At 43.9% G+C, this 16,586-nt stretch overlaps 1 protein-coding gene across 10 annotated transcripts in view; it reads right to left on the bottom strand.

Annotated features, from left to right (window-relative positions):
* Window positions 1–16,586, bottom strand: part of FNBP1 (formin binding protein 1) — a 161,705-nt gene that overhangs the window by 98,640 nt on the left and 46,479 nt on the right. For all 10 annotated transcript variants that reach the window (XM_025360746.1, XM_025360747.1, XM_025360750.1 and 7 more), the window contains exon 2: window positions 9,599–9,714. In XM_025360746.1, the coding sequence (XP_025216531.1) occupies window positions 9,599–9,714 (116 nt within the window). The remainder of the gene's footprint in view (window positions 1–9,598; window positions 9,715–16,586) is intronic.

Raw genomic sequence — 16,586 nt, 5'->3', positions numbered from 1 at the left:
TCAGAGCAGACGGCACCGGTGCGGCTCACGTTAGAATCAAACACACCACCGGTGTTGGCCTAAGACCTTTACGCTCTTTACCTCATTAAGCCCGCTCAGCAACCTTATAAGGTGAGGATGATGATGATGATGATTCACATAATTTGACCCAATTCATACTGCTGATAAGTGGAAGAACCAGGATTACATCCCCGGCATTGGGACTCTTGAGTCTGAACTCAACCACTTCACTAAACTGCCCCTACTAAACAGAAGCCAGGTGGCCAGGGGCGGTGGCTCACGCCTGTAATCCCAGCAGTTGGATCATCTGAGGTCAGGAGTTTGAGACAAGCCTGGCCAACATGGCAAGACCCTGTCTCTACTAAAAATACAAAAATTAGCCAGCCATGGGCCGGGCGTGGTGGCTCATGCCTGTAATCCCAGAACTATGGGAGACGGAGGCGGGTGGATCACCTGAGGACAGGAGTTTGAGACCAGCCTGACATGGTGAAACCCCGTCTCTACTAAAAATACAAAATTAGCCAGGTGTGGTGGTGGTGCATGCCTGTAATCCCAACTACTCGGGAGGCTGAGGCAGGAGAATCGCTTCAACCCAGGAGGCAGTGGTTGCAGTGAGCCAAAGCTCCATCTCAAAAAAAAAAAAAAAAAATCGCCAGGTGTGGTGGTGTGTTGCCTGTAATCCCAGCTGCTTGGGAGGCTGAGGCAGGAGAATCGCTTCAACCCAGGAGGCGGTGGTTGCAGTGAGCCAAGACTGCACCATTGCACTCTAGCCTGGGCAACAAGGGCAAAGTTCCATCTCAAACAAAAACAAAAACAAAAACATTGCCAGGTGTGGTGGTGTGTGCCTGTAATCCCAGCTGCTTGGGAGGCTGAGGCAGGAGAATTGCTTGAACCTGGGAGGCAGAGGTTGCGGTGAGCTGAGATCGCACCACTGCATTCCAGCCTGGGCAACAGAGTAAGACTTTGTCTCAAAAAAATAAATAAATAAATAAATAAATATAAGCAAGGTGAAAGACATGACAGGTAATACAGAAGGAAAAGGAAAAAAAAAACAAACTGCAGTCTGCAAGAAAACAGATAAGGAAAATAAGCAAAAATCACCCTCCTCCAGATTATTTATACTATAGACAAACTTAGTAAAAACACAAAGGCAATAAATCCAGAATCCCAACACTACGGGATAAAATAAAATGGAATGAGAAGGAAGACACAAAGCTGAGAAAATGAACTAAGGACTAAAATATACCACTATAGAACCCATCAATAAATGAGGGTGGACATCAAATTTAATAGAGGAAAGGTTTGAAATAACCATAATGTGAAAACAATCAGAAAAATAAAAGGATCTAAAGAATAAGATGAAACGTAAGGATAACTCATATCTCTGAAGTATATGACCCAGTAAGTAGAACAGAAAAAACGTTCAGACATAATCAAAGAACGTTCCCCTGAAATAAATGAAGCATAGAATTTATACAGGAAAGAGCTCTAAGAAAAGCTATCTGATAAACGATGATCAACTCCATTGAAGTTATCAGACTGCTAAGATGAACTAAAATTATTCATATATTTACTCAGAAGCAGCCATGTTGCCTACAGAGAAAAACATTTGGCTGGCCCCAGACTCTTCCTCCAAAAGACGATGCAGCCACATGGAGAGAGAAAGAAAGTGTGACCAGAGAACAACCAAGTCAAAGTGTTAAAGTATGGTGGCATTCTCAAGCAAGAAAGAACTCAGGGAACACGTCCCAAGCTCTAACTAGGGGGAACATATTCTTCTTTAATGCCGAGAGTCAAGGAGAGACGCTGTTGTAGAGAGAAGTGTTGACATGACTCTACGTTCAAATATAGAACTACGACAAAACGGGTTTCAGAACCAAGTCATATAACTCAACTGGAAGAAGGAGCAAAATATGTATATATATTTTCCTTATCTTTCATAGCAGTCAATTGAGCCTGTTTAAAATATCAACATGGAATTATACACAATAACATCCTACAAGGTTTTTTTCATAATCTTTTTGATAAATTTTACAAAAGTTTAATATTTATTTTTTTTGAGACAGTCCGTCACCCAGGCTGGAGTGCAGTGGCATCATCTTGGCTCACTGCAACCTCCGCCTCCTGAGTAGCTGGGGTTACAGGCATGTGCCACCATGCCCGGCTAATTTTTGTGCTTTTAGTAGAGAGACGGGGTTTCACCATATTAGCCAGGCTGGTCTCAAACTCCTAACGTCAGGTCATCTGCCCGCCTCAGCCTCCCCAAATGCTAGGATTACAGGTATAAGCCACCATGCCTGACCTAAAGAGTTTAATTTTTAAAGCTTAGCAGATCCCTCAGTTTCACTTTATTGTCATTTATACTGTTAAATTTAAATTCACTTTATATATATGATATATACAATATGCAATATGTTTATAAAATGATTTCACCTAGTTACCCTCTATATACAATGAGCTCCAATTAAAAACAGACCAAGACTTGAATGGTTCATTTTTTAAAAGCATAAATGGCTCAGATGTATCAAAAGATGTTCAACCCCCATGCATACTAAGAGAAATGCAATTTAAGACCTAGATGTACCAATTGTTAAGTATCAAGTTGACAAAGATCAGTTTGGAAACAAAGCAGCAGTGAGGGTGAGGTTGAGCAGGCCCTGTTACTCTGCTAACAGAGTGTCAGGGGCCATAGCTTCTGGAAAGGGACTGGAGATCATGCCACTGCACTCCAGCCTGGGTGACAGAAACTCCGTCTGAAAAATAAATTAGGTTCAGACTCAGAAAAAAAAAATTAGGAATTTCAACCTACACTATCTTGAATAGATAAGTGACCTACAGCAGGGGTTGGCAAATGTTTTCTGTAAAGGACCAGAAAGCAAATATTTCAGGGCCAGGTGTGGTGGCTCATGACTGTAATCCCAGCACTTTGGGAGGCCGAGGCAGGTGGATCATGAGGTCAGGAGTTTGAGATCAGCCTGGCCAATATGGTGAAACCCCACCTCTACTAAAAATATGAAAATTAGCCAGGCATGGTGGTGTGTGCCTATAGTCCCCGCTGTTCAGGAGGCTGAGGCAGGAGAATCCCTTGAACCCGGGAGGTGGAGGTTGCAGTGAGCCGAGATTGTGCCACTGCACTCCAGCCTGGGTGACAGAGTGAGACTCCGTCTAAAAAAAAAAAATTTAGACTTGCAGGTAACTGCATCTCTTTTGCAACTACTCAACAGCCAATTGTCCGCAAAAGTGGCCACAGACAATATGCATGGGCACGGCAACATTCCAACAAATCTTTATTTACAGAACCAAGTAGTGGATGGATTTGGCCCATGCTAAGACCTGATCTACAGGAATCAAAGTCTCCTATGTTTATGTCTAAAATAAGTTAGCATTTTCCCCTGCAATGCAGAAAAAAAATATTTAATGATAGATGTCTCTCCCAAAGGTCACACTATTTTTAAACATCATATTACTATTTCAAGCAAGTATCTGTTGAATATGTTGTTGCCACACTGGCCTTTCTATTCCTTATACATGTTCCCATCTCAGGACCTTTGTACTTGCTCCCCCCACATCCTCACATGTCTGGCTTCTTTTTATGATTCACTTCTCAAGCAATGGGTTTTCCCTGACCAGCCTACCTAAGTAACAACCCCTGACTTCATTCTCTATCGCATCATTGCGTTTACATATTTGGAGTCATAAACGCTATCTTAAATGCTTGAATTCTTTGCTAATTTGCATGCAGTTCTGTTATCTGCTGTGAGAAGGTGAGCACTCCAGGTTCAGGCACTTCCTGCATCTCGTTCATTAAAGCATCCCTAGTGACTGGCACCTCGTTGTTCTTTTTGTTGTTAAAATCTCATTAGCTCTCACAGGCCGGTGCAAACACATAATTCCCCATAAAGCAAAGCTGGCTAAATATCTTAGGCCTGTACCCTGCCGATTCACTCACAATCTACAAATATTTCCTGGGCACCTACTATGTGCCAGGCACTGTTCTGCACTGTGACACATTAGTGAGCACAACCCAAAGATCCCCACCCATAAGGGGCTTGCATTCTAGCTGAGAGGCTGCAGGAGACAGTGAGCAGTAAATATAATAACACAGATTTCTCTGGGAAGATTTGGGGAGATGTTGTTCAAATGAGACAAAATTTTAGGAGAAACAAGTTCAAGAGATCTAGTGTACAACATGGTGTCTCCAGTTAATAACAATGTATTGTATACTTGAAAATTGCCAGGCCGGGTGCTCACACCTGTAATCCCAGCAGGTATGAGGCCTCGGCGGGAGGATCGCTTGAACCCAGAAGTTCAAGACCAGCATGGGCAACATGGTGAAATTCTGTCTCTACAAAAAATACAAAAATTAGCCGGGTGTGGCAGCGCATTCCTGTGGTCCCAGCTACTTGGGAGGCTGAGGTGGGAGGATCACTTGAGCCTGGGAGGTGAGCCAAGATCGTGCCGCTGCACTCCACCCGAGATGACAGTGAGACCCTGTCTCAAGAAAGAGGGAAGGGAAGGGGAGGGAAGGGAAGGGGAGGGAAAGGGAGGGATTGCTAACTTGCTAGAAGAGTAGATTTTAATGTTCTTACCACAAAAAAAATTAAGTTTGTGCAGAGATGCATATGTTAATTAGCCTGATTTGGGCATTCTGCAGTGTATACATATTTCAAAACATCATGTTGTATACCATAAATATATATAATTTTATATACAAATAATATAGAAAGATATATTGTCAATTTTCGAAACTAAATAAATGAGAAGACTATATAAAATGGTAGAAAGTTACCAGTAATATAGGAAAAGTGAAAAGCAAAGCAGGCTAAGTGGGCTAGGGGACGAAGTGGGCCTCACTGAGCAGAAACTGGAAGGAGGAGAGGGAGTCAGGCATGTGGAGCCTGGGGAAGAACACATAGGTGGTATCTGCATGGAAGGGCCAGCACAGTAGCTCTCGGGTGAGGGGATGCCTGGCATGTACAAGAAACAGGAAGGAGGCCTCTGTATGGTTACAGCAGAGAGAAGGAGGAAGAGAGTTAAAACAGATGATGTCAGAAAGGTGTGGGGACCAGATTACACAAGGTTTTGTAGGACTTTCACTGTAAAGTTTTTGGATTTACTCTGAATGAAATGGGGATGCATTGGAATTTTGAACAGAGGAGTACTGTAATCTGGCTGCTTTGTAGAAATCAGGGAATAGGGGATAGAGGTAGAATAAGGGAAACTAATTAGTAGACTCATCATAACCAGGAAAAAGATCATGGACCACATAGCCCATGTGACATGGACCACAGGGGCAGCAGTGGAGGTGATAATGAGTGTCAGATCCTGGATAAATCTGTAGAGGGGCCAAGATTTCCTGATGGCTTGGGATGGGGAGTGTGAGAATGTGAGAGAAAGAAGAGAGCCACAGATGATGACACCAGGGGTTTGTTTTTTTTTTTGAGATGGAGTCTCTGTTCTGTCACACAGGCTGGAGTGCAATGGCACAATCCCGGCTCACTGCAACCTCTGCCGCCCGGGTTTCGAGGGATTCTCCTGCCTTAGCGTCCCGAGTAGCTAGGATGACAGGCACCCGCCACCAAGCCTGGCTAATGTTTTTGTATTTTTAATAGAGACAGGGTTTCACCATGTTGGACGGGCTGGCCTTGAACTCTTGATCTCAAGTGATTCGCCCGCACCTGGGTGATGCTACGGTTTTTGACCTACACCAGGAAGGATGCAGCTACCCTCAGGTGAGTGGAGGAAAATCTAGGTCGTGGAAATGCAGGTTTTTATTTTTTTTGAGATAGGGTCTTGCTCTGTTGCCCAGGCTAGAGTGGAGTAGTGTAATCATGGCTCAATGCAGCCCCAGTGTCTTAGGCTCAAGCATCCACCCTCCTCAGCCTCTCGAATAGGTGAGACTATAGGTGTGTGCCACCATGCCTGGCTAATTTTTTAAAATTCTTTTTAGAGGCAAGGTCTTGCTATGTTGCTCAGGCTCGTCTCCAACTCCTGGCCTCAAGTACCCACCTCGGCCTCCTGAAGTGCTGAGATTTTAGGTGTGAGCCACTTCACTTGGCCTAGACATGTGGATTTTTAAGTTGGGGAGATCAGGAGTTCAGTTTCAGACATGTTACATTTCAGATGGTTTTTAGATGTTTCTTTTCTTTTTTTTTTGAGACGGAGTCTTGCTCTGTCACCCAGGCTAGAGTGCAGTGGTACAATCTCGGCTCACTGCAAGCTCTGCCTCCCGGGTTCATGCCACTCTCCTGCCTCAGCCTCCTGAGTAGCTGGGACTACAGGTGCCCACCACCATGTCCAGCTGATTTTTTGTATTTTTAGTAGAGATGGGGTTTCACCGTGTTAACCAGGTTGGTCTCGATCTCCTGACCTCGTGATCTGCCCGCCTCGGCCTCCGAGGCAGGATTACAGGCATGAGCCACTGCGCCCGACCAAGTTTTTAGACATATCTAAGTGGAAATTTTGAGCAAGCTGTTTCTGGAATTCAGGAGAGAGGTCTGGCTTGGAGATCCATATCTGCGAGTTGTTGCCATACGGATCATGCCTAAAGCCATGAGACAGTTGAGGTCACCGGGAGAGTACAGACTAGGAAGGGAGAAGGACTGAGAAGCAGGTGCTGGGCACAGTGATATGAAGAGGAGGTGCCAGCAAGGGAGACTGTGGTGGGAAGAACACCAGTAGCCTACTCGAGAACTCACATGTAGCCCATTTTCACACAAAAGGCAACACTGCATGACAGTGCAGTATTCAAATAATCACAGTGAAACAGGCCATGTTCTATTTCTACTTTCAGTTTGAAAAGCCTTGACATGTTTACGAGGCTGATATGCACACAGGGCACTGGAAACTGATCTGGATTCTCCACTTAGAAAAATTATTTCATTGGCCGGGCGCGGTGGCTCACGCTTGTAATCCCAGCACTTTGGGAGGCCGAGGCGGGCAGATCACAAGGTCAGGAAATCGAGACCGTCCTGGCTAACAAGATGAAACCCCATCTCTAATAAAAATACAAAAAAATTAGCTGGGCGTTGTAGCCGGCGCCTGCAGTCCCAGCTACTCAGGAGGCTGAGGCAGGAGAATGGCGTGAACCCAGGAGGCGGAGCTTGCAGTGAGCCGAGATTGCACCACTGCACTCCAGCCTGGGTGACAGAGCGAGACTCCTTCTCAAAAAAAAAAAAAAGAAGAAAAAAAGAAAAATTATTTCATTGTGTGATGTTTTACATGTTATTCACTCAATAAAAACAAAATCTGGGGCCAGGCACAGTGGTTCACACCTGTAATCCCAGCTTGCTGAAACAACAACAGAAACCCTTATAAGAACGCATAGCTCTTTTTTTTTTTTTTTTTGAGATGGAGTCTTGCTCTGTTGCCCAGGCTGGAATGCAGTGGCATGATCTTGGCTCACTGCAACCTCCACCTCCTGGGTTCAAGCGATTTTCCTGCCTCAGCCTCCTGAATAGCTGGGATTACAGGTGCCCGCCACCACACCCAGCTAATTTTTGTATTTTTAGTAGAGACGGGGTTTCACCATCTTGACCAGGCTGGTCTCAAACTCCTGACCTCGTGATCCACCCTCCTCGGCCTCCCAAAGTGCTGGGATTATAGGCGTAAGCCACTGCGCCTGGCCAAGAACACATATCTCTTATGCAGATGCTCTTTGGATTAAAACTCAATGGTGAGGGAGCTTGAAGAAAGTTTTTTTTTTAGAAAAAAAAGAAACAAGGGGACAGGCACAGTGGCTCACACCTGTAATCCCAGCACTTTGGGAGGCCAAGGCAGGCGGATCGCCTGAGGTCAGGAGTTCAAGACCAGCCTGGCCAACATGGTGAAACAGCCCCTCTACTAAAAATACAAAAATTAGCCAGGCATGGTGACACGAACCTGTAATCCCAGTTACTTGGGAGGCTGAGGCAGGAGAATTGCTTGAACCTGGGAGGCGGAGATTGCAGTGAGCTGAGATTGTGCCACTGCACTCCAGCCTGGGCGACAAAGTAAAACTGTCTCAAAAAAAAAAAAAAAAAAAAGACAAAACTAAATGTTTCTAAATCAAAAGCATCTAGCTCTTTAACAGGCCTTAAAACAATATCCACAAACCAATTCAACTACAACTACACAACAAGAAATCATTATAGACTTGCATGCCACTTCAAGTTCAAGCTTAGTTCTACCAAGAACTTTTAAATAAAAACACAAATTTCTTGGATAATCTCATCATTAAAGATGTAAGGAGATCCAAAGTACTTAAAAAAAAAATAGAGACAGGGGTCTCACTATGTTGCTCAGGCTGGTCTTGAACTCTCTGGACTCACTCAATCCTCCCTCATCGGCCTCCAAAAGTGCTGTGATTGCAGGTGTGAGCCACCACTCCTGGCCCCAAAGTACTTTTTTTTTTTTTTTTTCTTTGAGAAGGAGTTTCACTCAGTCACCCAGGCTAGAGTGCAGTGGCACAATGTGGGCTCACTGCAACCTCCACCTCCCAGGTTCAAGCGATTCTCGTGCCTTGCCCTCCCAAGTAGCTGGGATTACAGGCGCCTGCCACCACGCCCCACTAATTTTTGTATTTTTAGTAAAGGCGGGGTTTCACCATGTCGGCCAGGCTGGTCTCGAACTCCTGACCTCAGGCAATCCGCCCACCTCTGCCTCCCAAAGTGCTGGGATTACAGGCATTAGCCACTGTGACCAGTCCGAAGTATTTTTAAAATACTATCCACAGGATCCCTCAACACATTACTGGAGGGAGTGTGAATTAGTACAAGCACCTTGGAAAACGGTTGAACCCTATCCACCAAAGCTAAGCATATGAGTAGCCGGTGACCGTGCAATTAGACGCCCAGGTAGATCCTAGGAAATGTGTTCAGATACACACAAAAAGCCTTGTACAATAATGCTCGCTGGAGTGCTACTCATTATATGCCTAAATTGGAAACAACCAATCACCTAGTCAGTAGAACGGATGAGTTCTGGTGCATTCATAGACCAAAATACTCAACAGCAATGAAAATAAGCAGACTCCGGGCACATGTTACCACATGGTGAATCTCACAAATGTAATATAGAACAAAAGAAGCCAGATACACAAGAATGCATACTAAATGATTACACTCATGTAGAGTTCAAAAGTGGGCACTACTAATCCATGTGGTTAGAAGTCAGAAGAGTGGTTACCATTGTGGGGAAAGTAGGGAGCTGGAGGGGGCCAGGGGGCCTCTCAGGCTGGTCTTTCTGTTTCTTGACCTGGGTGCCCGGTTACATGAGTGTGTTTACACTGTCAAAATTCATGGAGCTGCACACTTATGATTTGTGTACTTCTCTGTACATATGTTATTAATATATTTCAAGAAAAAGTTTACTGAAAAACAAGCTGATCCAAAACTCAGCAAATATCTTGTTAAAAAAAAAATGGGGCCTTAAAGCAGTAATTTAGGTTTTATTCTATGAAAATTAATTTTCTGTATGAGAAACAATCACTTCTATTCAAATATTACCTTACATAAAAGGAAAAATATTTAAAATATACATTTATACTATAAAATGAGAATATATGTTATCCTTACATCATTTTGCAGTTAACAAATAACTTTTTTCAATATCAACTTACCTGAGTTGCTTTGCATAGCTGAGTTCAATCTCTGTCCTTTCTTTCACAAACTTGATACATTTCTCAAGAGTATCAATTCCCCACTGTGTGTGTTTTTCTAAGTTGTCAAACTGATCCTGTTAAAACAAACCAAGACGGAAGTTATAGTCTTTCCCTGTGATTAACATAATTTCAATGAATAATTCTCTTAACAATATATTACTACATACAAAGTAGTACTAATATTTTCCATGATTATACTTGAGGTGCTTTTTTGTTGAGCCATTTTTAATCAACATTACCAAATTTGGTTTGAAAACTGCCTGCAGTACTGAACTCGAACCTATTCATTCATATTTCCTATTCCTTTTAGAAACATAATTTTTAGATATAACTGATGTCTCAGTGCAAAGAAAAATGTCATTCCCAGACGCCAAAAACCGACAGGTGAAACACACACACAAACGCAGCCACACACGATTTGCACCTTAACTGTTATCTCTGGGTAATCATTCAAAACAGCTGATTGAATCTGAGCTGAGGAACTGGGTGGGGGAAGCATTACAAAATTTTGCTTTCTTCAAATGATTAAAATAAAACACATGGATTTTATTATTTCAAACATATAACAAGCCTACATTGTGAGCCAGGAACACTGCCTGGAGCTGGGGAACCAAAATGAACAAAAATACAGCCTGAGTTTGCCTTGTGCCTCGGGGTTTCTGGTCTGGAAGAATGAGAGGGAGCCTGGGTAACATAGTGAGACCCCATCTCTACAAAAAATTTTTAAAAATTAGCCGGGCATGGTGTTGTACCACTGCACTCCAGCCTGGGTATAAGAGCATGACTCTGTCCCCCCAAATAAACAATGAGAGGGGACAGGTATGCTAGCAACAGCTACTGCAAAGACATGGAGATATCCAGGAATCGGGTGGATCTGTCCTGCTTGAGTGCAAGGTGGAAGTGGGTGGGGCGGAAGGGAACTGGAGTTGGCGAGTGATGAAACTAAAGACAGCCCAGGACTAGATCACCCAAGGCCTTGAAGGATGAGCTTAGCAGTTTAGATTGTCCAGCAGGCACAAGAGGACTTGGAAGAGGAAGCCAGGAAATGGCTCCAACAGTCTAGATGAGACAAAATAGGCACAGAAGGGAAGAATTCCTGGGACATTTAACAAATACAATCAACCAGTGTGTGAGTGGCCGATTGGATGTGGAGGCTGGGAAGGGTATGAGGGGGAGGGAGGATTCCAGAGTGACTTTCAGGTTCTGCTTCCCGGAATTAAACAGAAGATCCAGAAAAGAAAGAGCTACAGTTTGGGGTGAAAATTAAATGTCGTTTTGACATGTTGAATGAGGGACTGGCATGTCCAGAAGAGAGCTGGAGACACAGAAGGACTTAGAACTCAAGAAGGGCGGGGAGTGAGTAGGTGGATCTGAAGCAACAGCCGAGGATCAGAAAACCAAAGATGACAACAAGGATGCACAGAATTAACAAAGAGGGCCTGGCCCAGGAAGTAGAGCCCAGAAAGGACTAAGGGGAACGAGCCAGAGAGGGCATGAGCACATCACAGGGAAGAGAGAATTTCAATGGAAATGGGATTCTCCATGGAAAATTTGCTGCGTCCTAAGAGGTAACAGTCATAGATGAGGGTTCTAGCCCCAGCAAAGGGATTTCACAGAGACAGGCCCCCAAATGTTTCAAGTTTTAGTCATTTGCCTGTAAGACGCAGATATAATCTAATTTCCTAATTTCACAACTCAGTCGTGAGGATCATGCGAAATGCAGAAGTACCAACTCAAATATAACAATATACAGCTAATATTTAATCCTATGCTTGTGCAATCTAACAGTATACATTTAATGTCTTCAGACTGTTTTCTGTTTGTTGGCTGGTTGGTTTTGAGACAGAGTCGTGCTCTTTCACCCAGGCTGCAGTGCAGTAGTGTGATCTCAGTTTGCTGCTGCTTCCCAGGCTCAAGTGATCTTCCCACTTCAGCCTCCTGAGTAACTAGGACTATTGGCACCCACCACCATGCCTTCACTAATTTTTGTATTTTTTGTAGAGAGGAGGTCTCACTATGATGCCCAGGCTGGCCTTGAATTCCTGGGCTAAAGTGATCCTCCTGCCTTGGCTTCCCAAAGTGCTGGGATTATAAATGTGAGCCATTGCCTCCGGCCGGCCTGATTTTTTTAAACCACTTTATTGAGATATAATTGAGATTTTGGCTGGGTGAGGTGGCTCACGCCTGTAATCCTTGCACTTTGGGAGACTGAGGCGGGTGGATCACTTGAGGCCAGGAGTTCGAGACCAGCCTGGACAACATGGTGAAACCCCATCTCTACTAAAAATACAAAATTAGCCGGGTGTGGTGGCGCGCACCTGTAATTCCAGCTACTCAGGAGTCTGAGGGAGGCGGGAGAATTGCTTGAACCCGGGAGGCAGAGGTTGCAGTGAGCCAAGATCATGTCACTGCACTCCAGCATGGGTGATAGAATGAGACTTTGTCTCGAAAAATTAAATACAAAATAAAAATAAAAATCAGTGCAAAATGTTTGTCTTTTTTTTTTTTTTTGAGACGGAGTCTCGCTCTGTCGCCCAGGCTGGAGTGCAGTGGCGCAATCTCGGCTCACTGCAAGCTCCGTTTCCCAGGTTCACGCCATTCTCCCGCCTCAGCCTCCGGAGTAGCTGGGACTACAGGCGCCCACCACCACACCTGGCTAATTTCTTTTTTTTTGTATTTTTAGTAGAGACGGGGTTTCACCATGTTAGCCAGGATGGTCTCGATCTCCCGACTTCGTGATCCGCCTGCCTCGGCCTCCCAAAGTGCTGGGATTACAGGCTTGAGCCACCGTGCCCGGCCCAATGTTTGTCTTTATAACTAATAAGTTTTAATATTTAAAGGTGATTCTTGGTCCTCAATAATATATACTCCACAAACCCCTAGATTTCAGTTTAAGAAACAATAGATTATGTTATCGGTAAAGTCAAGGGTCATCAAGTAAGCTAATAGTGTAAACAAGACTGCAGATCAATTTAAACTACTTGAGAGAACAAATATACACACAATTCAAGCTATGATTACAAATTGAGCACGCGACTTTGTCAAAGCCCTCTGCTTATCAGTAACCCTTTGTGGATCTAGTTTCACAGTAATCATATTTATTTTTAAAATGATTAACAATTAGCAGGGCATCATGGCACATGCCTGTAGTCCCAGCTACTAGGGAGGCTGAAGCAGGAGGATCACTTGAGCCCAGGAGTTCGAGGCTGCAGTGAGTCATGATCAGGCTACTGCACTCCAGCCTGAGCATCAAAGCAAGACCCTGTCTCAAAAAACAAAAACCAAAAACATAAACATCCTTCCCTTTATTTAAAAGCCCTCTCCCAGCTGGCTGTGGTGGCTCACATCCAAAATTCCAGCACTTTGGGAGGCCATGGTGGGCGGATCACTTGAGGTCAGGAGTTTGAGACTAGCCTGGCCAACACAGTCATCTCTACTAAAAATACAAAAGTTAGCCAGGCATAGTGGCATACACCTGTAATCCAAGCTACTCAGGAGGCTGAGGCAGGAGAATCCATTGAACTCAGAAGACAGAGCTTGCAGTGAGCTGAGATTGTACCACTGCACTCCAGCCTGGGCGGCAGAGAGAGACTGTCTCAAAAAAAAACAAAAACAAAAACAAAATCAAAAACAAAAACAAAAAAATGTGGCCAGGCGCTGTGGCTCACGCCTGTAATCCCAGCACTTTGGGAAGCTGAGGCGGGAGGATCACCTGAGGTCAGGAGTTTGAGACCAGCCTGGCCAACATGGTGAAACCCTGTCTCTACTAAAAATGCTAAATTAGCCGGGCATGGTGGTGCGTGCCTATAATCCCAGTTACTTGGGAGTCTGAGGCAGGAGAATCACTTGAGCGGAGGTTGAAGTGAGCCGAGATTGCACCATTGCACTCCAGCCTGGTCAAAAAGAACGAAACTCCGTCTCAAAAAAAAAAAAAAAAAAAAGCCCTCTCCCTGTATGATTTCCCATCATCTCCAAAGCCTTCATTATTCTCAGCAGTCATAGATGCCACCTTGAAAACTTGCTAAGAGGACATGCTCTTAGGTTTCATTCTTGGCCTGTTAACAGCCTGACTACAGATTTCCCCCCATCATATCACTTTGCATTCAAACTGATGTATACTGTACAAAGCAATAGCTTTCGATACCAAAGCCCTTAAACACAACAGAAAAAGCCCATCTACATTTGAATTGAGTCCACCTTAAAAATTACTGGCCTCAATCCAACAATATGTTTTCCATAAATTCATCTGTATTCAGGACCATTCTACAAGCTATAATAAAGCGTATACCAAGATGACAGAGTCCAAATAAGATAGAAGATCTTAAGAATAAAAACCTTACTCAGTAACAAATGAGCTGGTGCTTGTTTGTGACTATAGCAGAGTTCTTTTGATGCTCTGTGAAACCTGAGGATGCCCCCACGCTCTTGCTATCACATGAATTGCTGCAGCACTGACTTGACAGCAGCTAGAAGAAAATTCAACACAGATGAAAAACTAATCAACCCACTTACATTCTTGACTAAAATGTGGAAAAGTTAATGGAAAAAAAAAATCCAAATCTTAAAAGGACTCCTTTGTGAGCAAATATTATAAATGGTTCTTTAAAAACAGGCTTTGCTATTTGGGGATGGTGTCATCAAAAATGCAGCCCTTCCTGCTTGATGTCACATCATAGTGGTTCTGGGGACCCCTTTGCCCTCTTAAAAATCACTGACAACCAGCCAGCCACGGTGGCTCACGCCTATAATCCCACCATATTGGGAGGCCAAGGTGGGTGGATCACTTGAGAACAGGAGTTCAAGACCAGCCTGGCCAACATGGTGAAACCTCATCTCTACAAAACAAAAACACAAAAAGTAGCCGGGCATGGTGGCACACACCTGTAGTCCCAGCTACTCAGGAGGGCGAGAAACGAGAATCACTTGAACCCGGGAGGGAGAGGTTGCAGTGAGTGGAGATCGTGCCACTGCACTCTAGCCTGGGGCGACAGAGTGAGTGAGACTCTGTCTCAAAAAAAAAAAAAAAAAACTGAGAATCCTGAAGAGCTTTTGTGCGAGTGAGTTACATCTATCAATATTTACTCAATCAGAAATTTAAAATGGAGAGATTTTTAAAGGTATTTATTCATTTTAAAAGAAAACAAACCCATTACCATTACATGTTAATGGAAAGAGCATGTTTTTAATTTTATTTTTATTTCTTTATTTTTTTATTTTTTTGAGGCGGAGTCTCGCTCTGTCACCCAGGCTGGAGTGCAGTGGCTGGATCTCGGCTCACTGCAAGCTCTGCCTCCCGGGTTTACGCCATTCTCCTGCCTCAGCCTCCCGAGTAGCTGGGACTACAGGCGCCCGCCATCTCGCCCAGCTAGTTTTTTTTTTTTTTGTATTTTTTAGTAGAGACGGGGTTTCACCGTGTTAGCCAGGATGGTCTCGATCTCCTGACCTCGTGATCCGCCCGTCTCGGCCTCCCAAAGTGCTGGGATTACAGGCTTGAGCCACCGCGCCCGGCCACATGTTTTTATTTTTAAAGGCTGTACTTTCCAAAACAAAAAAACAGAAGAATGGCACCGTGTTACATTTTTGCAGATCTCTTTAATGTGCAGCTTAATAGAAGACAGCTGGATTATCACAGCGGCTTCTGCATTCAATCTATTACGATTCTTTACTTTGGTTGAAATATGTGAAAAAAACACAACTTCACACAGATACGTAGCTAGAAAACAGGATACTTCAAGACCCTTTTCAGATCAGTGCAGACGTTCTTCTTTGATACCACACCAAAATTTGACAAACCACAGCTTCTCAAAGGCTAGTTGCAATATGAAATCTGAAACCATAGAGATGAAGTTTCCAACTCAGCTACAGTAAGATCCACTGGTCCACCTTACATTTCGAATGGATCTTTTACCTGCATATGATTGTGTAAATTATTAATTGATCATTTAGAAAATATCTCAGCCGGGTGTGGTGGCCCACACTTATAATCCCAGCACTTTGGGAGGCGGAAGCAGGCGGGTCATCTGAGGTTTGGAGTTCAAGACCAGCCTGGCTAAAATGGCGAAACCCCGTCTCTACTAAAAATACAAAAATTAGCCGGGTGTGGTGGTGTGTGCCTGTAATCTCAGCTACTCAGGAGGCTAAGACAGGAGAATTGCTTGAACCTGGGAAGGGGAGGTTGCAGATCTCAGTTGAGTTGAGATCGTGCCACTGCACTCCAGCCTGAGTGACAGAGTGAGACTCCACCTCAAAAAAAAAAAAAAAAAAAAAAAAGAAAGGAAAAGCCGGGCGCAGTGGCTCACGCCTGTAATCTCAACACTTTGGGAGGCCAAGACGGGCGGATCACGAGGTCAGGAGATCGAGATCATCCTGGCTAACATGGTGAAACCCCGTCTCTACTTAAAAAAAAAAAAAAAATACAAAAAATTAGCCAGGCGTGGTGGCGGGCGTCCTGTAGTCCCAGCTACTCGGGAGGCTGAGGCAGAAGAATGGCGGGAACCCGGGAGGCGGAGCTTGCAGTGGGCCGAGATGGTGCCACTGCACTCCAGCCTGGGTGACAGAGCGAGACTCCGTCTCAAAAAAAAAATATATATATATATATGTGTGTATATATGTATCATTGATATATGCAGATCTTCCAACTATTGAAACATTTCTTATAAAATATTTTTTGAATCACATTTGTTTATATCAGTACCAATCTCATCTTTTCTGATAAGTGTTTAATATTTGGAAGCTGTCAAACTCACAGTGGAAATACAATTTCCCCAAGTTCTAATTTTCACTTTAAAGCTAGAATTTTATCATTGGCAACAAACATTGCCAGCTGTTTCCCTGAAGTGACAGGCTAACTTCATTTATTTCTGAGAAAATGTTTGCCAAATACTCAAAAGTTTATCGATCATTCTTTGAAGTAAAAATGGTGTTTCATGAAAAAAGCAGCTAGTTC

The sequence above is a fragment of the Theropithecus gelada genome, chromosome 15 (genome assembly GCF_003255815.1).
Source record: "Theropithecus gelada isolate Dixy chromosome 15, Tgel_1.0, whole genome shotgun sequence".
Taxonomy (NCBI): domain Eukaryota; kingdom Metazoa; phylum Chordata; class Mammalia; order Primates; family Cercopithecidae; genus Theropithecus; species Theropithecus gelada.
The sequence above is the reverse complement of the archived record's forward strand: the minus strand, read 5'-3'. Positions and strand labels throughout refer to the sequence as shown.